General features: G+C 43.1%; 1 protein-coding gene across 3 annotated transcripts in view; it reads left to right on the top strand.

Moving 5' to 3' along the window:
• The first annotated feature begins 658 nt into the window (after nucleotides 1-658).
• Nucleotides 659-27720, top strand: part of Evi5 (ecotropic viral integration site 5) — a 171088-nt gene continuing 144026 nt past the window's right edge. For all 3 annotated transcript variants that reach the window (XM_045138140.1, XM_045138139.1, XM_045138142.1), the window contains exons 1-2: nucleotides 659-772; nucleotides 25058-25287. In XM_045138140.1, the coding sequence (XP_044994075.1) occupies nucleotides 25139-25287 (149 nt within the window). In that variant the 5' untranslated portion in view covers nucleotides 659-772; nucleotides 25058-25138. The remainder of the gene's footprint in view (nucleotides 773-25057; nucleotides 25288-27720) is intronic.

The raw sequence follows: 27720 nt of genomic DNA, 5'->3' as shown, positions 1-27720 counted from the left end.
GTGGTGCCCGGCTGGCACCTCACAACTTCGTGCCCTCCTCGCGGGGCTCTGCATCGACGCAGGGCGCCCGCCGCATAGACGGAAGGGACTGAACGAGCCACCGTGCGCGTTAATGAATGTCTTCGCGGAGGGACTCGGGGCGGCCTTCCTTCCGCAGCCCGAGCGTCGGCCCCGCGCGCCCGGGGCCTGCGAGCCGGGCGCGTGGGCGGTGCACCGGCCACGCGAGGCCCGCCGGCGGGGCCCCCGGGGGTGTGTCCTCGGCCGCGTTCCCGTGCAAGGGGTGTGGCGAGCAGGCGAGCGAGCGAGCGGGGAAGTCAGCAATTTGCACGGCCGGGGGCTGGTGCTTTGCAAGAGGGGGCGGAGGAACAGGCGGAGAGCTTTTTTTTTTTTTTTTTTTTCTTTCTCTCCCCGCCCTCCGCTCCCCGCTTCGGTCCAATCCCTTCGCCTTCTGCTTTTCTCCGCCAACCCGCCGGGCCCAGTAACCTGCTCGAACCCATTATGCGGTAGAGGCGGCCGGGGCTCTTTAAGGCCCCGCCGCGCCTGCGCCCTGGGCTTTCCTGACGCGGCCCTGGCCGGAGCCGGGAGGAGCTGGCGGGCGCCCGGGTGCGAGGGGGGCCTGTGGGGGGGCTGCGGGCGGCGGCGGCGGCGGGCGCTCGGCTGAGGAGACGCGAGGAGCAGCCGGCGCGGGGCCGAGGCGCTGGGACGCGGCGGCGCGGATGCCGGCCGGATGGGAAGTTCATGTTGACGGCGAAGTCCACCCAACGTTTCCAAGGTGAGGGGCGTCGCGCCAGGCCGGGCCGAGGCGCCGCCAAACTTGCGGCGCGAGCGGGACTTGCCCGGCCCCCCGGGGCCTAGGTGGCCCCGCGCCCCCTCGCCTCCTCCCTCTCCGGGGCGCAGAGAGTCGCCGGCGGGGCTCCGCGGGAGTTGCGGCGAGGTCGTGGGACGCTGGGAGCGGCTCCGGGGCGGGGTGGGGGTGGGAAGGGGATGTACTTCATCCCTCCCGCGAGGCCCCGGGGCGCGCTTCTCTTTGGGTGACCCGAGGCGAGACACCGGCCGTCCATCAGTCCGTCCGTCTGTACCTGGAAAGTTGGCGTGGCCGCGGGGCTTTTGCTGGCGGCGGCTGCGCGCAGGTGAGGGACCAGCCAGGTGACCGGGTGGCCGCCGCTGACTCACTCACCTGGACTAGCGGGGCCCGCCGCCGGGGAACCGCAGGCTTTCCGGGAGCTCCGAGCTGTCTGCTGGGATGTGTGTAGCCGGCGGCTTTGATTTCTCCCGACTTTTAAACCAAGTGCTTTTTCCTTTTCTTTTTTTTTTCTTTTCTTTCTTTTCTTTTTTTTTTTTTACCGAGGAGTTGGCCAGAACTTTTGGAACGTTTCCCTCGCTTCCCAAGCCCTTCTTCTGTGCTGTTAAGAGGAGATTTGTGAAAAGCCCCAGCCAGCGTTTGTTTCCTTGCACAGATGCCTTCTTTCGGTTACCCTGCAGAATAATAACTCTTTTTCTTCGCCCGAAGAATGAATTCCAGTTCTTCCTGAAGTTAGAGGAAATATGATCCATTGGTAGTTTTTATCTTTATTTCTAGATGATGTGTTAGTAGCATTCTTGAAGTTTTATTTTTCGAAGCAGGGTATCACTGCAGCCCAGGCTGACCTCGAACTCACTGCATTCTCAACTACCTGAGCCTCCCTATTTAGCTAGGACTAAAACATGGCGCCAGCCACGTTCAGCTTGCTTTCTTTTTGTTTCCAGTGTTTTAAAAAATAGTTTATTTATTTGAGAGAGAATGGGTGCGTCAGGACCTCCAGCCACTGCAAGCAAACTCCAGATGCTATGTGGGTACTACGGAATCGAAGCTGGGTAGCTTTCAATTTGCTGGCAAGCGCCTTAACCACTAAATAATCTATCCATCCCCTTGTTTCTAAAATTTTATTAGTAAAATTTCATCGACGTACCAGTTATTGGTAAAGTACTTTGTTTTTATTAAGTGAACTACCAGGGACCAAGAAATGGAATATTACTAGGGTGGGATATATAACTAACAGAGTGTTTACTGTTCATTCGTTTGTTCTTTCCTTCTTAATTTATTTTTGTTTTTGGAAGTAGGGTCTCACTCTAGCTCAGGCTGACCTGGAATTCACTATGTACTGTAAGGGTGGCCTCAAACTCTTGGTGCTCCTCCTACCTTTGCCTTCTGAGTGCTGGGATTACAGGCGTGCACCATCGTGTTTGGCTGTGTTCCATTTTAAACAAAATGTAAAAAGATTTATTTTTATTTATTTGAGAAAGAGAGAGGAGGAGGAGGAGAGAGAATGGGTGTGCCAGGGTCTCTAGCCACTGCAAACAAACTCCAGATGCATGTGCCACCTTGTGCGTCTGGCTTATGTGGGACCTGGAGAATCGAACCTGGGTCCTTAGACTTCCCAGGCAAGCGTCTTAACCACTAAGCCCTCTCTCCAGCCCAATTTATTTGCAACTAAATCGAGAGAAAACAGGCAAGCAAAAAGAATGAGAATGGGCTCCCTAGGGTTGCTTGCATGAGTGGGGAATTATTTATTTAAAAGTATGGACAACTTACTTGTGGCTACACCACTGAAGAACCAGCAGCCATTAACAGTCAGTGGTTCCTATGGGAGGTGTGGGGTCTCATGAGCCCCATCCATGTTGGAATGTTGACAGCCTCAGTCTGGGCATGAAACCACAGCTTCAGTGACTTTGTGAACGTATTAGCCATGTTGTATCCGGAAGACAGTGTTCTACAGCACCGCTCACCGTCCTCCAGCGAGTACATTCTTTCTGCCCCCTCTTCATTATGTTCCCTTAGTCTAGGACAGGATGTTATAGATTTTCCATTTAGGCCTGTGCACACAATGCTCACTTATTCTCAGCACTTTGGCCAGCTTTGTGCGTCTGCATTTACCTCTGCCCCCTGCAAAAAGAAACTTCTAGAATTGAAGGCTGAGAGCAGCACTAATCTGTGGGTCTAAACATAAATATTTAGAAGGCAGTTTGGTAACATTGTCCAATTAGCATAACATCAGTAGTAGATTTCCCCTCTAGGGCCTATGACCTTCCTAGCCACCACCTTTTGACCTGGTTTACAGAACCGGTATGATGAAATCTTGAGCTGACCTCCATTTAAGTGGGATTCCAGTCACTCCTTTGTCTAGGCTGTATGTGCTCTTAGTAGCCCATTGGGTTGGTTATCAGATCAGCCTTGATGTTGCAGTGCTGTGTTCAAGTACCTTTGTGAAAGTGGTGATGTTGGGAATTTGGATGTGCCAAATGTGAAGCCATGAAAGTTCCTCTTTCAAGTAAAAACATGGATGTTTTTGACTTAATACAGAAAGAAAACGTCATATCATAAGGTTGCTGAGATCTACACAAGAACAAATCTTCAATCTGTGAAATGAAGAAGGAAAAAGAAGTTTGTTAGTTCTGCAGCAGCATTCCGACCACACTTTTGGGCCACATTGTGTGATTAGTTCTGCTGGGAGGTCTAAGGTAGCCACTGGATATCTTGGACTGTATCTCTGGTGGATAATGGGGCCCTCCTATCTAAGCCTGGCAGCAGGAGGTGGGCTGCTATTTGCTAAAAGCACTTCTGCCTAATCCCTTGGCTTTTAGCCTAGAGTCTCTCTAGGTCTTGTTTTCTAGGAATAAATTAGAAGAGGATAGGTAGGGAAGATAGTGAAAAAGGGAACCTAGAGAGTCTACTCTTCACAAGCTGTGCACAGTGGCACAAGCCTTTAATCCCAGCACTTGGGAGGCAGGAGTAGGAGGATCGCAGTGAGTTCAAGGCCACCCTAAGACTAAGTAGTGAATTCCAAGTCAGCCTGGGCTACAGTGAAACCCTACCTTGAACGCCCCCCCCCAAAAAAAAAGAGAACCCCACACAGGCTAAATCTCTAAATCTCTTTAGCCCTGTGCCCTCTACCACTGACCTGGTTCTGAGTGAGCCAAAGCAGCAGCAGCTGCTGTTCGTTTTTTTTTTTTTTTTTTTTTTTTTTTTTGAGGTAGGGTCTCTCTATAGCTCAGGGTGACCTGGAATTCACTGTGTGGTCTCAGGGTGGCCTTGAACTCATGATGATGCTACTACCTCTGCCTCCTGAATGCTGGAATTAGAGGCATGCACCACCATGCCTGGCTCTTCTTTTTTTAAAAAATATTTTAAAATATTTCATTTATTAGAGAGAGAAAGGTAAAAGATGGGCATGCCAGGGCCTCCAGCCATTGCAGAGGAACTCCAGATGCATGCACCACCATGTGTATCTGGCTTTATGAGGGTGCTGGGTCCTTAGGCTTTGCAGGCAAGCACCTTAACCACTATGTCATCTCTCTAGCACTCAGTTGACTATATTTTCTGCAAGCTGGTATGTTCAGCTTCCTCTCTTCTAGCCAGTCAGTTATCCATCTGTTCTCTTTTATTTATTTATTTATTTATTTTAATTTTTTTTTTTTTTTTGAGGTAGGGTCTCACTCTGGTCCAGGCTGACCTGGAATTAACTCTGTAGTCTCAGGGTGGCCTTGAACTCATGGCGATCCTCCTACCTCTGCCTCCCGAGTGCTGGGATTAAAGGCGTGTGCCACCACGCCCAGCTCTTTTATTTTTTAAAAATAGTCTATTTATTTATTTATTTGCAAAGAGAAAAGAAAAGAAAGAATATGTCCATTCCAGGGCCTCTGGCCACTGCAAACAAACTCCAGAGGCATTGCCACTTTGTGTGTGTGGCTTTATGAGGTTACTGGAGAATTGAACTCAGGCTGGCAGGCTTTCCAAGTAAGTGCCTTAACCACTGAGTCATCTCTCCAGCCCATCTCTTTTCTTGATTCATAGATGCCATGCCTTCTCTTGTCTGTGTAAGATGTTAAATGTAGTTTCTTAAGCTTTCTTTTTCTTGCATAGTTTACTTGCTCCTAGTTAATTTTCAGTTTGGCGTTATAGCCTTATTAGTAGAGGCCTTTGGTAACCCTTTGTTGTCTGTTTATGGTTTACAGTGGACAACTGACAGCTACCTTGAAGCCCTGAGCTTGAAAGTAGTATTTACGGACTTCTAGGTTGACCCTATAATCTAGAATCTCACGCAACCTCGACTGCACATTAAAATTTCATGGAGAACTTGAAATAACATCTAACTGCTGCTAGACAGAAAATGTTCCTATATCTAGGAATTGAGTCCAAGTAGGGTTTAAAAAAAAACTGTTGGTAGCTGGGCATGGTGGTGCACACCTTTAATCCCAGCATTTGGGAGGCAGAAGTAGGATCCCCATGAGTTTAAGGCCACTTTGAGACTACATAGTGAATTTCAGGCCATCCTGGGCTAGAGCAAAACTCTACCTCAAAAAAAAAAAAAAAACAACAACAAATAAACCTGTTGGTGCTGGGCTGGGGAGATAGCTCACTAGGTAGAGTGCTTGCCAAGCATGCACTGACCGTGGATCTCCAGCAGCACATCAATTGGATGTGCTGTTAGTAAGGAATTATGCACATATATTAGGCATACCAGGCATGGTGGTTTATGGTCTTTTTAATTTCCACACTGAAGCCCAGGTGTGAGTTTGAGGTAGCCTGGGCTACAGAGTGAGTTTTAGGTCTGCTTAGATTAGAGTGACACCCTACTTCAACAAACAAACAAACAAAAACAAAATAGAAGTAAAACCCAAACATGAACAACAGAAAAGTAAATTAGGGCTGGAGGATGGCTCAGATGTTAATTAAAGGTGCTTGCTTGCAAAGCCTGTCAGCCTGGGCTTGATTCCCTAGAACCCACGTAAAACCAGATTCACAAAGTGACACAAGCATCTGGAATTCATTTGTAGCGACAGGAGTCCCTAACATGTCCTTATTCACTCTCTTCCAGTCTTTCTCTCATCTAAATAAATAAAAAAAAAACTGTTATTTTTTTTTTCTGAGGTAGGGTCTCACTCCAGCCCATGCTGACCTGGCTTCAGGCCTTAGACTAGTGCAAACAAACAAACAAAAGGCTTGTTATAGAAGCTGGCTGTGGTGGCCCACACCTTTAATCCCAGCACTTGGAAAGCAGAGGTAGGAGGATTGCTGTGAGTTTGAGGCCAGCCTGGGACTGCAGAGTGAGTTCCAGGTCAGCTTGGGGCTAGAGTGAGATGCCTCCTTGAAAAAAGAGAAAAAGGGGCTGGAGAGATGGCTTACTGATTAAGGTGCTTGCCTGCAAAGCCAAAGGACCTAGGCTCAGTTCTCCAGGACCCATGTAAAGCCAGACGCACAAGGTGGCACGTGCGTCTGGAGTTTGTTTGCATTGGCTAGAGGCCTTGGTGCACCTGTTCTCTCTCTCTGCTTCTCTCTAATAAAACATTTAAAAAAATGGAAAAAAGTAAAAGGTACATAATGTACATTTATGACAGTTGTCATTAAGAAAAGTTAAAAACAAATTGTGTATGGTGGTGTACACCTTAGTAGCCACATGGCCAGCCTGAGCTACGTGGATCATATCTCAAGATAAAACAAACAAGAGCAGGGTAGATGGCTCAGTGAATCAGGCCCTTGCTGGTCAAGTGGTACTCCCTGAGTTCAGATCCCTAGGACCCACACTGGAGCTTGATGTAGCACTAGAATCTATAATCCCAGCACAGCTGCTTCGAGAAGGGAAGTAGAGACTGGAGAATTGTCCAGAAGCAAACATTTGAAAGACTCTGCCTCCAACAAGGTGGAAGGTGAGGACCAACACCCAAGGTGGTCCTGTGACCTCCACATGTTTGCTGTGAGATAGGCTGGCATTCACTCATTCGTGCACATAGACACCAAAAAGAAAGCAAAACCTTTACCACAAAAAACCTCCACCACAAAAACCCACCTAAAATTATTAGTGTTACTATAATAACAAAATACACAAAATTTAAGTAAATAGTGATTTTTACCATGTAACTGACACAAGAGTGAGAACATGATAGAAATCCTAGAAAATTTCTTTGTACCTTTTTCTTTGATGTCCCTGCTCAGAGTCATCTGCTATTCTGATTTCTATCTCCATAGATTACTATCCATATTTTTTAGAGTAGCCCCAGTGATTTGAGTGTGTGGTCAGGTCTGGGCTGTTTGAGGTTGCCTCTAGTATCTCAGTTTTCTGCCTGGAGAGTTGAGGCCAACTTGAGGTGATCTGGGACCTCAAGGAAAGAGTACTGTTGGCTAATGAGAGATGGGTCCTTTTGGTATGTACAGTGACATATTTTGTCTCTTAGGTCACCTATATCTTCATCATGTGTATAGTCTGCCCTCTCCAGCTAGCTGGTTGTCACCTCTACTCTACAAATTATTTCACTTTATGTTTGAATATAAAATTCAAGATATCAGTCAGAGATGACCTTGGCAATTACTGTTTATTATGGTGGTATGACAGTCTTTCTTTATTAGAAACATGTCAGTGAATTTTGAGATTTATAGCTAGAACCTGTTGACTGTCGCTCCTCAAGTGTCCTCTGAAAGGGCTATCCCATTGCTCCTTATTACAATTGACTGGTGTGTTATTTATTGAGAGGGAGAGACAGAGACAGACAGACAGACACAGACAGGCAGGCAGAAAGAGGCAGACAGAGAATTGGCTCCCCAGGGTCTCTTTGCCACTGGAAATGAATTCCAGATGCATGTGCCCCTTGCATGTCCAGCTGTAATCCAGCTTCAAGAGAGTCTTCCTAGCCTGTGCAGATTTGGCAGTTTATTCTTGCCCAGCACCATGCTAGGCAAGCATTCTATCATTGTAGTTTACCCTTTTAAGTAATCAAAAACAATGTGGGTCTAGGATTTGTTTATTGTTCTTCAACTCTCACAGTTGCATTCTGAGTTTTCCTGAAAGCTGGTTAAACTGGCCCTAAACTGGGCTTTCATTGTTGGGTTTACTGTTCATTGTTTTGTAAGTTCATTATTAAGACTCTTCAAGGAACTGCTAGTTCCCTGTGTTTTTTGAAGAGGTCACTGATGAAAAATAGGAAATGAACTGGCTTTCTTAAAGATAATTACTTTTTTTTTTGGTTTTTCAAGGTAGGGTTTCACTCTAGCCCAGGCTGGCCTGGAATTCACTATGGAGTCTCAGGGTGGCCTTGAACTCATGGCGATCTTCCTACTTCTACCTCCCGAGTGTTGGGATTATAGGTGTGTGCCACTATGCCCAGCTAATAATTACTTTTTTAAAGGTCTGTTTTTGTTTGTAGGAAAGTTATCAGAGCTGATGTAGAAATGAGGGTGCGGATTGTAGCTTTAAATTGGTGCTCAAATGATTAGTGCTGTTATCTTTGGCCTGGTATCAATCTGTTGCTATGTCAAAAATAAATTCCAGTCTATCTGCAAACTAATTTTGTAGTCAAATGTTCATTGTACCTTTATTCATAGTAGCCAAATGGGAGAATGGATAAACAAGTTGGCATATTCATACTGATTAATAAACACAGATATGGGCTGGAGAGATGGCTCAGCAGTTAAGGCACTTGCTTGCAAAAGCCTAACGACCCAGGTTTGATTCCCCAGTATGTATGTAAAGTCAGATGCACAAGATGGCACATGCATCTGGAATTCTTTTGTAGTGGCTGGAGGACCTGGAACACCCAATCTCTCTGTCTCTTTCTTCTTGCAAATAAATAAAAAATATTAAAGAGCATACAGTGTTAAAACAATTTTCCCCAATTGATAATACATTTTATATTCCAATAGCTGATCAGAAGGCAGCTTGAATAACAAATCAGAAATGAATTTTAGAAAGATTATTTTAGCCCAGTTGGCTTCAAGATTTGAGATAGAGAAAACCTAGAGTAAGCCAGTCTATTTGAAAGATGAATATTCTTTTTTTTCTCAATTTTTATTAACAACTCCCATGATTATAAAAAGTATCCATTGGTAATACCTTCCTTCTCCCCCCACCACTTTCCCCGTTGAAATTCCATTCTCCATCATATCCCCTCTCCATCTCAATCAGTCTCTCTTTTATTTTGATGTCATGATTTTTTCCTTCTCTTATGCTGGTCTTGTGTAGGTAGTGTCAGGCACTGTGAGGCCAAGGATATCCAGGCCATTTTATGTCTGGAGGGAGCTCATTGTAAGGAGTCCTACCCTTCTTTTGGCTGTTGCATTCTTTCTGCCATCTCTTCCAAAAGGTGAATATTCTTGAGGGAGAAACTAAAAGGAAATGAAATAAGTGTATTTGCTATGTACATAGCATAAGACTGTTGGATAATAGTGTACCTGTGCCAATCATTAATAGAGTGAATTCAGTGGAGAAAAAGATTTGGAGGGGGCTAGAGAGATTGCTTAGTGGTTAGGGTGATTGCCTGCAAAGCCTAACGTCCCATGTTTGACTCTCCAGATCCAAGTAAGCCAGACACACAAGGTAATGAAGTGCGCAAGGTCTCACATGCGCACAAGATGGCACACAGTCTGGAGTTTGATTGCAGTGGCTAGAGGCCCTGGCATGCCATTTCTTCCTCTCTCTCTGTGTCTCAGAGGTCTCTCTCTCTCATAAAAATAAAATAAAATATTTGGAGGGAAGAAGTGGTAATAAAGTATGTTTTGTTTGTAAATAGTTTTTGGATAAAAGGAAACAGGTAGACCTGGTCATGTGTGCAGTGAATGATGGGAGTCCAAGCAGACTGGAACTTCAACAGTGAGCTCGAAAGCCTAAAAGTATTGTAACCAGAATTATTTAGAATTGCATGCTTCTGTTAGCCTTGTTAAAAATTCTGTTTGTGTTGGACAGAGTGGCTGTTATAGTCACTTCTGTGTTGCTGGGATGAGCATCCAAATTAGGCACAGTTCAGGGGAGGAAGGGATTTGTTTCAGTTTACATAGCTACAAGAGGGTCCATAGTAGCAGAAGAAGCTGGCCCCCTTTCACATATCCAAGCAGAGAACAACTGAAGCAAGCAAAATACCAACACCAGCACACACCAAGCAGCAAGCACAAACTGGTAGCAAGCAGGGACCCCAGGCAGAACTCAGCCCTCTCTGCCTATCTTTGAGCTGGAAATAGATCTTCCCCCAAACACACCTTTGGGCTGTAACCCAGGATTTGCCCCCAGTGCAGTCTCCTTCAGCCCAGCAGCTGGAGATCCAAATTACAAGCTTAATAAAACACCTGAATCTATGGGGGGACATACATTCAAACTACCCAGTGGCTCACACCTTTAATCTTAGCACTCAGGAGGCTGAGGTAGGAGAAGCACAGTGGATTTGAGGCCAGCCTGGAGTTGCACATTGAGTTCCAGATCATCTTGGGCTAGAGTGAGACTCTGCCTTAATGCTTCTCCATCCCCCCCCCCCAAATTTGCTATCTACCTGATATAAAAAACATATAATTGTGCTGTGATAACTATTGATTTTCTCCTTTTTTCCTTTTATTTCTTTTTCTTTAGAAACTATTGGACTTACAAAATGGGAACTTTAAAAAAATATTAATTTTCAAGGAGGGAGGGAAGGAGGAAGGTTGGGGGGTAGAAAATGGGTGCACCAGGGCCTCCAGCTGCTGCACACAAACTCCAGATGCATGCATACTCTGTGCAGTTGGCTTTATGTGGGTACTGGGGAATTGAACCTGGGTAGTTCAGCTTTGCAGGCAAGTACCTTCATTGGTGAACCATCTTTCAAGCCCAGAAAGTTTGTTTTTTTTTTATATACACAGTGTGAAATTTTATTCATTTACTTAGTTTTCTTTTGGTGCTGGGGATCAACTAAGGACTTTGTGAATGCTAAGCATGTGTTTCAGTGTTGAGCTATACCTCCAGTCCCACCTGTTATTTTGTGTGTGGAGGTCAGAATAACTTTAAATGTTATTCCTCAGGTACTGTCCTTCTTTTGTGAGACAGGATCCCTTACTTAAAGTCCTGAAATTAGCCTACTTAGGCTTGTCTGGCTGGTTGGCAGACTCCGGGCAGGGCATGTTTGCCTCCCCAGCACTGGGATTACAAACACATGCTACCTCATCAGCTCCAAATATTAATTTTTTTTTCAATTTTTCTTTGTTTTTTGTTTTTCGAAATAGGGTCTCACTCTAGCCCAGGCTGACCTGGAATTCACTATGGAGTCTCAGGGTGGCCTCAAACTCACAGCGATCCTCCTACCTCTGCCTCCTGTGTGTTGGGATTAAAGGCGTGCACCACCATGCCCGGCTCTAGGATTTACTTTTAAGATAAAAACTATAAAAGGGTTTATTTTTATTTTTTGGTTTTTCAAGGTAGGGTCCCACTAGCCTAAGCCTCCTTGGAAGTCACTCTAGTCCCAGGCTGACCTTGAACTCATGGTAATCCTCCTATTTATTTTTCCCAAGTGCTGGGATTAAAGGCATGTACCACCTGGCCCATCTTTTTATTTATTTATTTTAAAATTTTTATTAGCATTTTCCATGATTATAAAAAAAAAATCCATGGTAATTCCCTCCCTCCCCCCCTACTTTCCCCTTTGAAATTCCATTCTCCATCATATTACCTCCCCATCTCAATCATTCTACTTACATATATACAATACCAACCTATTAAGTACCCTCCTCCCTTCCTTTCTCTTCCCTTTATGTCTCCTGGCCTCTGCTACTAAGTATTTTCCTTCTCACACAGAAGCCCAATCATCTGTAGATAGGATCCACATATGAGAGAGAACATGTGGCGCTTGGCTTTCTGGGCCTGGGCTACCTCACTTAGTATAATCCTTCCCAGGTCCATCCATTTTTCTGCAAATCTCCTAACTTCATTTTTCATTACCGCTGAGTAGAACTCCATTGTATAGATGTGCCACATCTTCATTATCCACTCATCAGTTGAGGGACATCTAGGCTGGTTCCATTGCCCAGCTATTATAAATTGATGTTATCTGTGACCTTAGTTCTAATAGCGTTTGTTTGATGAATTTGGGAGCCCCCATGTTAGGTGCATATATGTTTAGGATTGTAATGTCCTCCTGTTGGAGTGTGCCCTTAATCAATATAAAGTGACCTTCCTTATCTTTCTTGACTAACGTTGGACTGAAGTCTACCTTGTCAGATATTAGGATAGCAACCCCTGCTTGTTTTCTAGGCCCATTTGCTTGAAACACCATCTTCCAACCTTTCACCCTAAGATAATGTCTATCCTTTGTAGAAAGGTGAGATTCTTGGAGACAACAAATTGTAGGATCCTGCTTTTTAACCCAGTCTGCAAACCTATGTCTTTTCGTTGGGGCATTGAGGCCGTTGATCTTAAGAGATATTATTGAAAGGTGTGTATTTGTGTTTGCCATTTTTTCTGTTGCTGTTGTTCCGGTTCCACCTGTGCTCTCTTGTGTTAACTAGTATTTGAGTATTGCTTGTTTTTTTCTATGTTCCTTATATATGTGCTTTTCCTTTTCTTCAGCATGGAGGATTCTATCAAGTATTTTCTGTAGAGCTGGTTTTGTCTTCAAATACTCCTTTAACCTGCTTTTGTCATGGAATGTCTTTATTTCTCCATCTATTTGAATGGATAGCTTTGCAGAATAAAGTAACCTTGGTTGACAGTTGTTATCTTTCAGAACTTGGAATATATCACTCCAAGCCCTTCTGGCTTTTAAAATTTGATTTGAATAATCTGCTGTAATCCTGATGGGCTTGCTTTTGTAGGTGACTTGATTTTTCTCTCTAACTGCTTTCAATATTTTTTCTTTGGTTTGTGTGTTTGGAAGTTTGATTATAATATGGCAAGGAGAGGTTCTTTCCAGGTTTTGTCTGGCTGGGGTTCTAAAGGCTTCCTGTATCTGCATTGGCACCTCTTTCCCAATTTGGGGGAAATTTTCTTCTATGATTTTGTTGAAGATGCCTACTATGCCTTTGGAGTGGAATTCTTCTCCTTCTCCTGAATTCTTATATTTGATCTTTTCATAGTGTCCCGAATATCTTGAAATTCCCACTCATATTTATAAATTTGTCTTTCTCTTTGTTGGATTGTATTAGATCTGCCACCTGGTCTTCTAGCTTAGATATTCTGTCCTCTCCTTTATCCATTCTACTGGTGAGATTTTCTACAGAGTTTTTTATTTCATTAACTGTGTTCTTCATTGCTAGTAATTCTGACTGGTTTTTCTTTATTATTTCTATTTCCTTATTTATGTCTTGTATTGCCTTCTTTATTTCATGAATTGGTGTCCTGCATCTTCTTTGATTCCTTTGATTTCCTCTTTGAGTTCCTCTTTGACTCCTTTGATTTGTTCCCTGACTTCTTTGAACATATTTACAATCATTCTTTTGAAATCTTTCTTAGGCATTTCCTCTAACTCGTTCTCACTGGAGGACATTTCTGATGCATTAATACTTTAGGTGGATTTATATCGTCTTGCTTTTTAGTGTTTCTTGTGTTATAATGTATATATTTTTGCATCTTGGATTAAGTTAATGCTTGGATATTCTAGCTAGCTGGGTATTCTTAGCTGTATCAATTGATTTGATGTTATATATTTTCAGGGTAGGAGCTTAAGGTGTTAGGTGTGGCTCTTAAGACTCTCAGAGTATCTACAAAGGTGCTCCTAGGGGTTGAGTTTCCCTGCTATGGGAGTATTCAAGTAGGCTGAGTGGAATAAAATACAGGTAGATTCTAAAAGTTAACTAAACACTGTACACATTCAATCAAAAACAGCCCCAAGTATGTATGCAAGAGTAGTTATTATAACAACCAGATCCTCTATCAACAAAGAGGATAAGATTTCTGGTCTGTTGAGGGATCCAAGTCAGCTTGTGACCAAGTGAGACCCTTCCCTGGTGCAATCCCAGTTACCTGGGATGATTTTGGTCTCAGTCAAGTTGCTGCCTGGGTCGTTGGGCTGCTGTTCTGATTTCTGGAGCTGGGCATTGGCTTTTCCTGTGGGGCAAACTGAGCCTGGCAACTGTGGCCCTGCAGATCAGCACCCCCGCTGTTGGAACTGCTGCTTCTAAAGCTGCCTCTGCTGGATCTGTCGCTGCTGCTGCTGAAGCTGCTGCTGCTGGATCCACCGCTGCTTCTGCTGCTGCTGCTGCTGGGTCCACCAACCTGGCCCATCTTAAAAGAGGGTTTAAATTGATATTTTTTTTCCTTTAATTTTTCTTTTTCTTTTTTCTTTCTTTTTTTTTTAAACGATAGGATCTTTTTGAGGTAGTGTCTCATTCTAGCTCAGGGTGTACTGAAACTTCACTTTGTAGTTCCACGCTGGCCTCAAAGTCAGTGCTGGGATTAAAGGCGCTAGCCACCTTGTCTGGCTTTATGCCTCAATTTTTTATTAGCCATTTTCATACATATGCATAATGTCAGCACAAAATCTATTTTTTTAATGTTTTATTTTTAGAGAGAGAGGCAGAGAGGGAATTGGTGCGCCAGAGCTTCAGCCACTGCAATCAAACTCCAGTTGCGTGTGCTACCTAGTGGGCATGTGAGACCTTGTGCTTGTCTCACCTTTGTTTCTCTGGCTTACATGGGATCTGGAGAGCTGAACATGGGTCCTTAGGGTTCGTAGGCAAGTGCCTTAACTGTTAAGCCATCTCTCCAGTCCGCAAATTCTTATAATCATTGGAATGATTGAATGAAGCCAGGTGTTGTGGCATATGCCTGTAGTCCCAGCACTTGAGGGAGGCAGCAAATTTGAAGCTAGCCTAGGCTATATAGTAAGTTCCATTGAGATCCTGTCTCAAGAAAACCAAACCAAACCAAACAAAAAAAGGAGTCTGGCATGGTGTCACATTGCCTTTAATTACAGTACTTGGGAGGCAGAGGTTTCAGAAGGATTGCTGTGAGTTCAAGGTCAGCCTAGGACTACAGAGAGAGTTCCAGGTTAGCCTTGGGATAGAGTAAGATACTCCTCAAACCCTCACTCCAAAAAAACCAAGCAGGACATAAAGTCAGCTGTTCCTAAATTTCTGCAGAAGCACATTCAGATAAGCAGATTAATTGACTTACCATTTTATTTTATTTTGTTTTGGTGTCTTAAAATTTTAATTAATTGATTTATTTATTTGAGAGAGCAAAAGAAAGAGGGAGAAAGCGAGAGCAAGTGGGCATGCCAGGGCCTCCAGCCACTGCAAATGAGCTCCAGATGCATGTGCGCCCTTGTGCCTCTGGCTTACGTGGGTCCTGGGGAATCAAACTGGGATCCTTTGGCTTTGCAGACAATTGCCTTAACTGCTAAGCCATCTCTCTCACCCAGTTTTGGTGTTTTTGAGGTAGGGTATTGCTCTATCCCAGGACCATTTTTATTTATTTATTTATTATTATTTTTTTGGTTTTCCAAAGTAGGGTCTCGCTCTAGCTCAGGCTGACCTGGAATTCACTGTGTATTCTCAGGGTGGCCTGAAACTCACAGTGATCCTCCTACCTCTGCCTCCCGAGTGCTGAGATTAAAGGCGTGCACCACCACGCCTGGCCATATTTATTTATTTTTTTTATTATTATTATTATTATTATTATTATTATTATTATTATTATTGGCTTTTTTCTCCAAGGTAGGTTTTTTTTTGTTGTTTTTTTTTTTTTGCTGTAGCCCAGGCTGACCTGGAATTCACTCTGTATTCTCAGGGTGGCCTTGAACTCACGGCGATCCTCCTGCCATCTGCCTCCCAAGTGCTAAGATTAAAGGCATGTTCCACCATGCTTGGCCCATTTTTATTTTTTGTCCATCTCTGTAACATGTACTTGTGATACTTCAGGTGAGGAAGTTAGCCTCCACAGCAACTCCTAGTGGTCTCCACCCTGATATTTATGTTCATATTTAGTTTCCTCCTACATTGAAAAGAGCCTGCTTCTATAATCAATTAGAACGCTGCAAAGGTTAATGTGGCTTGTGAAGCTATGCTTTATAGGTTATTATATCTTTTGTTTTGCTCATTTGTTCTTTGAAAAGGCAGTTGGCACATTGTGATGATACTGGATCTTTTTTTTTTTTTTAATTTATTTATTTATTTGAGAAAAAAAAGATTGGGCATGCCAGGGCCTTTAACCACTGCAAACGAACTCCATACGTATGTGCCCCCTTATGCAGCTGGCTTACGTGGGTCCTGGGGTATCGAACCTGGTCCTTAGGCTTTGCAGGCAAATGCCTTAACTGCTAAGCTATTTCCCCAGCCCCAATACTGAATCTTTTAAAAATTAAAAAAAAAATTTGACAGAGAGAGAAAGAGAGAGGGAGAGAGGCGGATAGAGAGAGAATGTGTGTACCAGGGCCTCTAACCTCTGCAGATGAATTCTAGATGATGTGCCACTGTGTGCTGGTTTTACATAGGTACTGGGGAATTGAACCTGGGTCCTTAGGTAGTGCAGGAAAGCGCCTTAACTGCTGAGCCGTCTCACCAGCCCTTGAATCTTTTTAAAAAATATTTATTTATTTGAGAGAAAGAGGAAGATAGAGAACAGATGTACCAGGGCTTCTAGGCATTGCAAATAAACTTTAGACACATGTGCCACTTTGTGCATCTGGCTATACGTGGGTACTGGGGAATTGAACTCTGGTCCTTAGGCTTGGCAGGCAAGTGCCTTAACCACTGAGCCATTTCTCCAACACACACTGAATCCTTTTTTTTTCCAATTTTTTATTAACAACTTCCATGATTATAAAAAATATCCCATGGTAATGCCCTCCCTCTCCCCACTTTCCTGAATCCTTTTTTTTAAAGGATCTCATTTCAGTCCTGGTTGACCTGGGACTCCATAGCACAAGCTGGCCTTGAACTCATGGTGATCCTTCTACCTTAGCCTCCTGAGTGCTGGGACTAAAGATGTGCGCCACCATGCCAAGCTAGGATACTGAGACTTATACCAGAAGCTATGTGAGAGAGTCTTCTAGGAAGCAGATCTTCCAGCTAGAATCATTTTCAGATACTAATGTCATTAGCCTGGCCAAGCTCTTACTTGCAACTTCAGAATCTAAACTGCCCTCTCCCGGTGTCCCCTCAAATTCCCAACATACAGAAAGTGTGAAGTGATAGATGCTGTATGTATTCAGCTAGTAAGTACGCTTGGTAGTAATGGGGTTGGAGAGAAAGACAGATGGACTGGCAGCAGACAGTTCACAGAGCCTTTGTACTTTGTTGTAAATTACTTTTCAAAGTGACTGAATAAAGGAGCATCTGGTATTGTTCAGCTCTCTCAGATTGGGAAATTCCCAGATAGCTTAATTTTTTAAAAAATTTTTTATTTATTTATTTGAGAGAGAGAGAGAATGGGCATGCCAGGGCCTCTAGCTTCTGCAAATGAACTCCAGACACGTGTGTCATCTTGTGCATCTGGCTTATGTGGGACCTGGGGAATTGTCCTTAGGCTTGTCAGGCAAGTGCCTTAACCACTAAGCCATTTCTCCAGCCCAGTATTGGTAGCTTTAATGGATTTTTGAGTTTCTCTAATGCCCTATCTTAATTTTTTTTTTAAAATTTAGTCATTTATTTAGTTAGGTTTCTCAAGGTAAGGTCTCACTCTAGCCCAGGCTGACCTGGAATGCACTATGTAGTCTCAGCGTGGCCTCGAACTCATGGTGATCCTCCTACCTCTGCCTCCTAAGTGCTGGGATTAAAATTTTTTTTTAAATTTATTTTAAAGATGGCCTCACTATATAGTCCAGGCTATCATTAAGCTCTGTGTCATTCAGGCTGTCCTTGAACTTGTGATCCTCTTCAAGCTTCAGCCTCCTAAGTGTGTGATTATAGGTTTGTACCAATGTATCAGACTTTTTTTTCTCATTAAAAAATAAAAATAAAAACTAGCTGGACTAGAGATGTTGCTCATTGGTTAAAGGTGCTTTTTTGCAAAATCTGCCAGCCCAGGTTTGATTTCCCCAGTACTCATGCAAACCTAGATAGATATATAAAGTGGTACATGTATCTGGAGTTCATTTGTAGCAGCTATCTTTCTTCCTACCCACCCCGTTCTCTCAAGTAAATAAATATTAAAAAAAAGGGAGTGGTGGCACATGCCTTTAATCCCAGCCCTTGGGAGGCTGAGGTAGGAGGATCACTTGTGAGTTTAAGGCTAGCCTGAGATTACATAGTGAATTCCAGGTCAGTCTGACCTAGGGCAAGACCCTACCTTGAAAAACAAAAAAACAAAACAAAACAAAAAAAAGATAATTGGTCAAAGTCATTGAACAATTAGATATTTATCTCTCCATAGTTCATTTCTGGTGCATTGCTTGGGGACAGCATAGGAACCATGTATCTTACTTTTTGTTGTTGTTGTTTGGTTTTTCTAGATAGGGTCTCACTGTAGCCCAGGCTGACCTGGAATTCACTTCCCAGTACTGATATTAAAAGGCATGCACAACCATGTCCAGCTCCAGCGACTTTAAGCCCATATTTATTTATTTTTATATATTTTTTTCTCAAATTTTATTAACATTTTCCATGATTATAAAAAATATCCCATGGTAATACTCTGTCTGCCCCCATAAGCCCATATTTATTAAGTATTTCTTGAGCACTAAAGAGGTGGTAAAGAATTTAAAAGTGGAATTAAATCCGTGGAGCTGTGATACCTGTATGTTGGAGTCATTGAGAGCATGTAAAGCTGACCCTGTTTCTTCTTTTTTTTTTCTTTTCAAAAATTTTTTTTATTAACAACTTCCATGATCATAAAAAAATATCCCATGGTAATGCCCTCCCTTCCACCACTTTCCCCTTTGAAACTCCACTCTCCATCATATCCCCTCCCCCTCTTCAATCAGTCTCTCTTTTATTTTGATGTCATGATCTTTTCTTCCTATTATGGTGGTCTTGTATAGGTAGTGTCAAGCACTGTGAGGTCATGGATATCCAGGCCATTTTGTGTCTGTGGGGAGCACATTGTATGGAGTCCTACCCTTCCTTTGGCTCTTATATTCTTTCCGCCACCTCTTCCACAATAGACCCTGAGCCTTGGAAGGTGTGATAGAGATATTGCAGTGCTGTGCACTTCTCTGTCACTTCTTTCCAGCACCATGATGCCTTCTGAATCATCCCAAGGTCACTGCCATCTGAAAAGAGAAGATTCTTTACCTACCAAAAGTGAGAGTAGCATTAATAAACATTAAGAGAAGTGCTTAATGGGCAGTTTGATAAACATAGTATATATATTTATCCAGACAGCAGCAGATGTTATACCCCTAGGGCTCATGACTACCCCTGTTTTAAGTTTTCAGCATCAAGGATGTATTCCCTCCCATGGAGTGGGCCTCCAGTCCAATTAGAGGGCAGTTGGTTTCCACCATGACAGATGTGTCACTATTGCACCTGTTGGCTCATTTGGCCTGGCTGACCAAGTATAAGGCTTGCAGTGTCCACTGTTGAGTATCTTCACTGGTGATTTCTCTCTCTCTCCCATTGAACTGCATGCAGAATGGCTTCTTCCAGCTTTCTGTCAGCTGGTCTACATGGAGGAGGTTTTTAGCTCAGCTCCAGCAGTATTTCTCAGTGACCTTGCAGCCCCAAGTATGTGGAGTCTTCAGCAATAGGGTCTTGCCATCTATTCCTGGTGTGACCCTGTTTCTTCTGAGGAGTGAAGTATAAAATACATGTGTGTGTGTGTGTGTGTGTGCGTGCACACACACACACACATTTTAAAGAAAACCTAGATTCATTTGTTAAACTATGATATGGAAGTACTTTAAAGACTTGATCAGATTATGTTCTCTGTAACAGAAAACTAAGAGGGTGGACCTTCAGGGTGTGACCTGGGAGACCCTGACATAGCAGACTAGTGAACAGGCAGGAGCAGAAGCTAGCAGGAAGCACTTGTGCCAGGGTGGATATGTAGTTGGGATTTCCATGCTGAATTAATCAGTCTGATCCCTCACCTCTGGAAAATGACATAAGCTGATCTCTGAGATCTCTGCCATTCCCTTTGGGAGATCCTTAGACCACAGAGAGGTATCTGAACTTAGCCTCTGTCTAAGCACCCAGGAGACCCACAGCCCAAGCCCCTCAGTGTTTCACCACCCAGGCCTGCCAGCAGACAGTTGTGTATACAGCAAAGGCAGTGTTAGAGATCTGCTCAGGGGACACCTCGACTCAGGAAGTATGGAAATAGGATAAATTATTACTAACTTTTAAAATATTTTATTTTATTTATTTGACAGAGAAAAAGGGAGGGGGAGAGGGAGAGACAGAGAGAATGGGTGCACCAGGCCCTCCAGCCACTGCAAACAAACTCTGGATGCATGCGCCCCCTGTGCATCTGGCTAACGTGGGTCCTGATTCAAACCTGGGTCCTTTGGTTTTGTAGGCAAATGCCTTAACCACTAAGCCATTCTTCCAGCCCATTATTCACTTTTGTTAGTAAAAGTTTCTTGGGTTGGAGAGATGCAAAGCCAAAGGAACTAGGTTTGATTCCCTAGTGCCCACATAAAGCCAGATGTACAAGGTGGCACATGCATCTGGAGTTTGTAGTGGCTAGAGGCCTTGGCACACCCATTTTCCCTCTTTCTGCTTCTCCCTCACTCTCAAATAAATACATAATTTTTTTTTTTAACTTTTTATTGGCAACTTCCATAATTATGGAGAATATGCCATGGTAATTTCCTCCTCTTCCCTACTTTCCCCTTCACAAATCCACTCTCTATTATATTCCCTTCCCTCTCAATCAGTCTCTCTCTCTCTTTTTGATGTCATCATCTTTTCCTCCTATTATGAAGTTCTTGTGTAAGTAATACCAGGCACTGTGAGGTCATGGATATCCAGGCCATTTTGTGTCTGGAAGATTGCATTGTAAGCACTCCTACCCTTCCTTTGGCTCTTAAATTCTTTTTGCCACCTCTTCCGCAATGGATCCTGAGCCTTAGAAGGTATGATAGAGATGTTTCAGTGCTGAGCACTCCTCAGTCACTTTTTCTCAGCACCATGGTGCCTTTTGAGCCATTAGATGGTCACTACCATCTGAAATGAGAAGCTTCTCTAACCAGTAGTGACAGCAGCATTAATATACGGGTATGAATGTTAAGAGAAGTGCTTACAAGGCAGTTTTGTGAACATAATATGTGCATTTAAGCAGACAATAGTAGGCAAAATCCCTAGGACTCATGACCACCCCTATCATAGTCTTTTGACTAGGTGTTTGGTACCAGGTTCCCTCCCATGGAGTGGGCCTCCAATCCAATTAGAGATTGGTTGGTTTTCTCCATAATGGACATGCCACTTTGGCCTACTTGAGGCTTGCAGTGTCCACTATTGTTTATCACTGCTGATGACCTCTCTCTCTCATAGGGCTGCTTGCAGAATAGCCTTTTCCAGCTCTCTGTCAGCTCGTATACAGGGAGGAAGTTTCAGCTTGGCTCCTGTGTGGTTTCTCAGTGACCTTGCAGCCCAAGAATGTGGAGTCTTCAGCAATAGGGTCCTACCATGTATTTCTGGTGGGAAACTAAGAGCTTTGGCAGTGGTCTATAATGTTTTAGGGGCTTCTGGGACCTCCCTGGTCAACAACTCACTGGAAGGTATCCCATGCCTGGCACTGAAAATTTTCTCATGACAATCTGTGGCTTCTGGATGTGCCATTGTCCAGAAATGTAGACTTCCATATGGCTTATTCATAACATCTCTCCTCACCCTTTCTTTGCTCAATATTTTCTTTTTACTTCTTTGTGGTTTTTCCAGGTAGGGTCTTGCTCTAGCCCAGGTTGACTTAGAATTTACTATGCAGTCTCAGGGTGGCCTTGAACTCATTGTGATCCTCCTACTTCTGCCTCCCAAGTGCTGGCATTAAAGGTGTGCACCACCATACCTTTCGTTTCTTGAAACAAAACAAAACACTAAAGCTTTCTTCTGCTGCTGACAACCTTTTGTCTCAGTGTAGTTTGTCTTGAGGTTTAAGTGAGCTTTGAAGAAAGAAGAAAGCCTTTAATCAAATCTACTCCAGAATGAAAAGGCACCAAGTTCTTTCCTACAGTTTGAACAGAATCTCATAACAGCATAAATCATCTTCAGTGATGAACATCTTTACCATCTTTTACTGGATCTTCTGTCTGGATTCTAGCTATATTATATTGACTGTTCACAGACTGAAAAAACATTCCTTGTAATCTCTCCAATGTGGCTTGCCCTTCTGTTGTTAAATGGGATAGTCCTTCATAAGTATTAAATGTAGTCTATCCCTTGTCCTTTTTTCTGTACCTCCATATCATACCCTTCTCCATCATAATCATCAGAGTTTTTGGCCTCAGGATCTGGATGCAAGGCCTAGATACAATGGACATTGCTCCCAACTCCCCCCCCAATAACAAAATAAAAGGCCAGAGGTGGTGGTTGAATACACCTTTGGTCCCAACGCTCAAAGGAGGCAAAGGTGGGTGGACTATTGTGAGTTTGAGGCCATCCTGGGACTACAGAGTAAGTTCCAGGTCAGCGTGGAGTAGAGTGAGACCCTATGTTGAAAACAAAACAAAAACCCTAAAACCATTGCCTCCGATTTATTATTGTCTCAACTGAGTAATGGGTTCAGCATCAGCATCACGGTCTTCTGACTTCATCAGAAAGGTTATTTTGATTCCTCCATAAATTTGGCTGGCACTTACCATTACATGCAAGTGCTGTCCTGGAAGGGAAGGCATGCAGGCCCTTGAAGAATGCATGTAAACTAATGCTGGGCTATTCCTGAAAGAATCTTAATCCAGAACCACTCAACTGATGTAGGTGGCTCTCAGCAGTGTGATGGTTGCTGGTGCTAAGGCACTTCCTGTTGACGCAGTCTCTTATCTGGCTGCTGTTGACAAAGCTTTATGAAACTCATTGCAGAAACATCGCAACAGACACGGGGTGGGGGGACTGAGCATAGCAGTCTTTGCTGCTTTTCTTTCTCATGGACCCCAGGGTTGGCCCTGAACTTGCTGTGTATCCAAAGATGACCTAACCTTATGGTCTTCCTGCCTCTGCCTCCTTAGTGCTGGGGTTTGGACTCAAGGCTTTGTGTGTGCTAAGCAAGCACTCTACCACTGTACACCCTGACCCTTTGAGATACTCTTCTGTAGAAGACTTTAAGTGAATGCTTTTCTTGTCAACTTTTCAGACTATGAAGGACTGACCAAAAACCTATAAGCCTTTTTGATGAGGACTTTGCTTGGGTGGTGGTAATAGGTAGTGCTTGACCATAATCTAGCGGAATGCTTATTAATAGGTTATGGAGCACCAAAATACTGCTGCAAAAGTATTATACTTAATTTTAGAGTATTATTTCAGTATCATTTTAATGCTTCTTGGTAAATATGAACTTCTTTGAGCCTGTTATTTTATTTGGGAAATCTCCATGAAGCCCTGCCATATAACAGTAACAAAATACCGGTTTTTCCAATGTCAGGAAATAGCACCACCAGCTGCTCAAGTCATGGTAGATTTTTACCAATGATTCTTAGATTTTACCCCTTGATACTCCATGCTCCCTCATTCTTTAGATCTGTTTCATCAGAAAGTCATTTTCTCCCCATTCCCACAATAGTATCTCACACACTCTTTATTTCTGTTGTCCACTCAGTAGACTAAACCGTAATTATTTCTCACCCAGATTTAATAGTCACTTACCTAGTCTCCTTGCTGCCTCCTCTTGCTTCCCTACAAATATGTTGTTTATATTACATTCCAGATAAGATTACATTCTAATGTGACTTTTCATGATTAGATCTGATACATTTTCTAGTTTCTCTCCTTCGCTTACCCTTAGGCTGGTGTACTTGAGCTTTCCCTGGGTCTTCAGTATGGAGACCATTAGCCACAGCTAGACCATTATAGACCACTACATAGCATTTTTTTTCCCTGAGGTAGGTTCTCACTGTAGCCGAGGCTGACCTGTTTCAAAATTATGTACATTTTTATTTCAGCTAAATGTGTTACATACATGCCTGTTTAGACTGTTGGCATGGTTTATGATAACTTTGTGGACATGTGTCTAATTTGTTGAATCTTAGAGAACAGAAGAATTTTTAAAGGCTTATCGAGAGCTGGGAAGATGGCTCAGTGGTTAAAGGCACTTGCTTGCAAAGCCTGATGGCCTGGGTTTGATTCCCTAGTACCCAAATAAAGCCAGTTGCACAAAGTGGCTCATGTGTTTGGTGTTCGTTTGCAGTGGTGGGAGGATTCTCCCTCTTGAGTGCTGGGATAAAAGGCATGCACCACCATGCCCAGCAAACGTCTCTGTTAGCCACTTAGTTTTCTTCTTTTGGAACTAGTCCCCCTTCTGTTAAAACACTGGTGGAGCATGTTTGAAGACAGTTTGGTAAGGGTCTCTTTTAGCTGTGCTAAGCTCAACCACTTTTTCTTGAGCTATTATAGGATTTCCCCTGATCATCCAATAGGCATGTTTTAGTTCCTTAACTTTCAAATGCTTTGACTGAAACTCAAGTAAAGAATATCATGGGCCTGGAGAGATGGCTTAGTGGTTAAGGCGCTTGTGTGGAAAGGACCCAGGTTTGATTCCCCAGGACTCACATAAGCCAGATGCACAAGGGGGCGCACACATCTGGGGTTCATTTGCAGAGGCTGGAGGCTCTGGTGCGCCCATTCTCTCTCTCTCTCTCTACCTGCCTATTTCTACATCTCTGTTTCAAATAAATAAATAAAAAAAATTGTTAAAATAAAAATTTTGGTTTTTCAAGGTAGAATCTCACTCTACTAAGGCTGATCTGGAATTCACTTTAAGAGTTTAATGTTATCACTTCCTAATGGGTTTCAGTTTGTAGTTTGGAAAACACTCTTCTTTGTTTAAGCTGAAGATAGGTAGATTTTAGTAAATAGTTCTGGAGATTAGAATGGTTGCTAAAATAGGATTTATCTTCATCTTATTGAGAACATTATGATAGTTACTATTAAGTAAAACATAGTTAGGGATGTAACAGTGGGTGAATGTGTGCCTAGTATGCATGAAGCCCTGAGTTTGATCCCCAGCACCACATACACCAGGCATAATGGTGCATGACCATAATCCCAGCACTTGAGAAGCTGAACAGGATGATCAAAAGTTCAAGGTCATTCTTCACTACCTAGCCAGTTCTGTGTTAGCCTGAGTGAGCTACATCAGACCCTGTCCCCCCAAAATACAATAAAATAATACAAAGGCTGTTTGTTATGAAGTAAAACTTAACAGGATTAAGTTCTTGGTAATGACTGCAATAAAACTAAATAAATTCTTTTTATTCTTATCTGCAGGTGGCGACAGACAAGGTTGCAGAGAAGCTGAGTTCTACTCTCTCATGGGTGAAGAACACAGTATCGCATACAGTCAGTCAGATGGCCAGTCAGGTGGCAAGTCCATCGACTTCATTACACACGACATCCTCATCTACCACACTGTCAACACCAGCCCTTTCACCATCTTCCCCGTCACAGTTGAGTCCAGACGACTTAGAACTCCTGGCTAAACTGGAGGAACAAAACAGGTGACACTGCTTGGCACTTCTCAGTTATACCACAGTCAGATCTTTAAGTAGTTACTTAAGTTGTTTTTCTTTGCACCATGCATATGAAAATTATTTGTTTAAAATGCAAATATTTTTGAGGGTTGCAGTCAGCTTCATGCTGGTAGAAAACAATCAAGAGCAGCTTGTGAGAGGAAAGGGTTTATTTTGGCTTATAGACTTGAGGGGAAGTTCCTTGATGGCAGGGGAAAACTGGCATGAGCAGAGGGTGGATGTCGCCTCCTTGCCAACATCAGGTGGACAACAGTGACAGGAGAAGGTGCCACACACTGGCAAGGGGAAGCTGGCTATAACACTCAGAAGCTCTCCCCCAACACTATATCACCTACAGGAGGATCCAGCTGCCCAATTGCCACCAGCTGGGGACCTAGCATTCAGAACACATAAATTGATGGGAGACAACTGAATCAAACCACCACAGAGGGGAAGTTGGTCTTAAACTAAAATTCTTAAAAAAAAGTTTTTTTGTTTGTTTGTTTTCTGAGGTAGGGTCTCATGCTAGCTCAGGCTGACCTGGAACTCATTATGTAGTCTCAAGTGGTACATGCGTGTGGAGTTCATTTGAAGTAGCTAGAGGCCCTGGTGTGCCCATTTTTTTTTTCTCTCTCTCTCAAATAAATAAGTAAACATTTTTTTTTGTTTTTTCAAGGTAGGGTCTCACTCTGGCCCAGGCTGACCTGGAATTCACTATGTAGTCTCAGGGTGACCTCGAATTCACAGCGATCCTCCTACCTCCACCTCCCTAGTGCTGGGATTAACAGTGTGAGCCACCATGCTTAATAAATAAAATATTTTTTTAAACAAGAAAATTCCTTTGGTGTGCATCAGGTACGTGAGTGCAGGTGTTCGTGTGGAAGTCAGAGGACAACTTTGTTGTTAATCCTTGGCTTCTTCCATCTTACTTGAGGTAGGGTCCCTTTATTCACTACTGCAGTTCCCAGGCTAGCAGGCCTGTGAGCCTCCCAGGGTTCTGTCTCCCTCCCATGTCAGTGAAGGAGGCTTAGGGTTGCAAATGCTTGCTACTATATCTCGCTTTTACATGGGTTCTGGAGATCCAAACTCTGGTTGTCATGTTTTCACAGAAGTGCTTTTACCCACAGAGCCATCTTCCCAGTCCCAAATTTTAAGCTTCTTTATTATTTTTATTTGAGAGATAGATAGAAAGAAAGAGACAGACAAAGGGTGAGTATGGGTGTACCAGGGCCTCTGCCACTGAAAATGAATTACAAACAGACTCCAGATATATGTGCTACCCTGTGAATCCAGCTGTTTGTGGGTATTGGGAAATCAAGCCTGGGTTATTAGGCTTTTCAAGCAATTACCTTAACTGCTGAGCCATCTGTTCAGCCCATTGAAATTTAATGAATTTTTAACCACTGAGCTATCTCCTGCCCAAAAGATTTTTATGAATTTTTTATTTTATTTTTATTTTTTATTAGCATTTTCCATGATTATAAAAAATATCCCATGTTAATTCCCTCCCTCCCCCCCTACACTTTCCCCTTTGAAATTCCATTCTCTATCATATTACCTCTCCATCACAATCATTGTACTTACATATATACAATATCAACCTATTTTTATGAATTTTTAAGGCAAATGAAACTATTTTATTTTCCAGTGTTGAGTATTGACTCCAAGCCTTATGCATGCTAGGCTGATACTTTACCATTGAATTTTGTGCCTAATCTTAATATTAAAAATATATATATATTGTATTTAGGGCTGGAGAGATGGCTTAGCAGTTAAGCACTTGCTTGTGACGCCTAAGGACTCTGGTTTAAGGCTCTATTCTCCAGGACCCACATAAGCCAGATGCACAAGTTGGCACATACATCTGGAATTCGTTTGCAGTGGCTGGAGGCCCTGACGCATCCTTTCTTTCTCTATCTGTTTGCCTCTTTCTCTGTCTGTCACTCTCAAATAAATAAATAAAAACCAACAAAAAATACTGTATTTATTTATTTATTTGCAAGGGGTGGAGAGAGAGAATGAGAATGGACACATAAGGCTCTCAAGCCACTACAAATGAACTCTAGACGCATGTGCCAGTTTGTGCATCTGGCTTTATGTGGGTACTGGGGAATTGAACCCAGGCCATCAGACCATGCAGACAAGTGCCTTTAACCACTGAGCCATCTTTCCAGCCCTAGTCTTAGCATTATTATTATTACTATTTGGTTTTTTGAGTAGGGTCTCACTCTAGTCCACCAGTCTGCCTAGAATTCACAATGTTGTTTCAGGCTGGCCTTGAACTCATAATGATCCTCTTTCCTCTGCCTCCCAATTGCTGGGATTAAAGGCATGCACCATCATGCCCAGAAGTTTGGCATTTTTATTTTAAACTTCTAGTCTACTTTGGATAAAGTGGAAAGTAATTTAACCCAATATGGA

This window comes from Jaculus jaculus, chromosome 19 (assembly GCF_020740685.1).
Source record: "Jaculus jaculus isolate mJacJac1 chromosome 19, mJacJac1.mat.Y.cur, whole genome shotgun sequence".
NCBI lineage: Eukaryota > Metazoa > Chordata > Mammalia > Rodentia > Dipodidae > Jaculus > Jaculus jaculus.
Note: the sequence above shows the minus strand (reverse complement) of the source record. Positions and strands in the feature narration are given on the sequence as shown.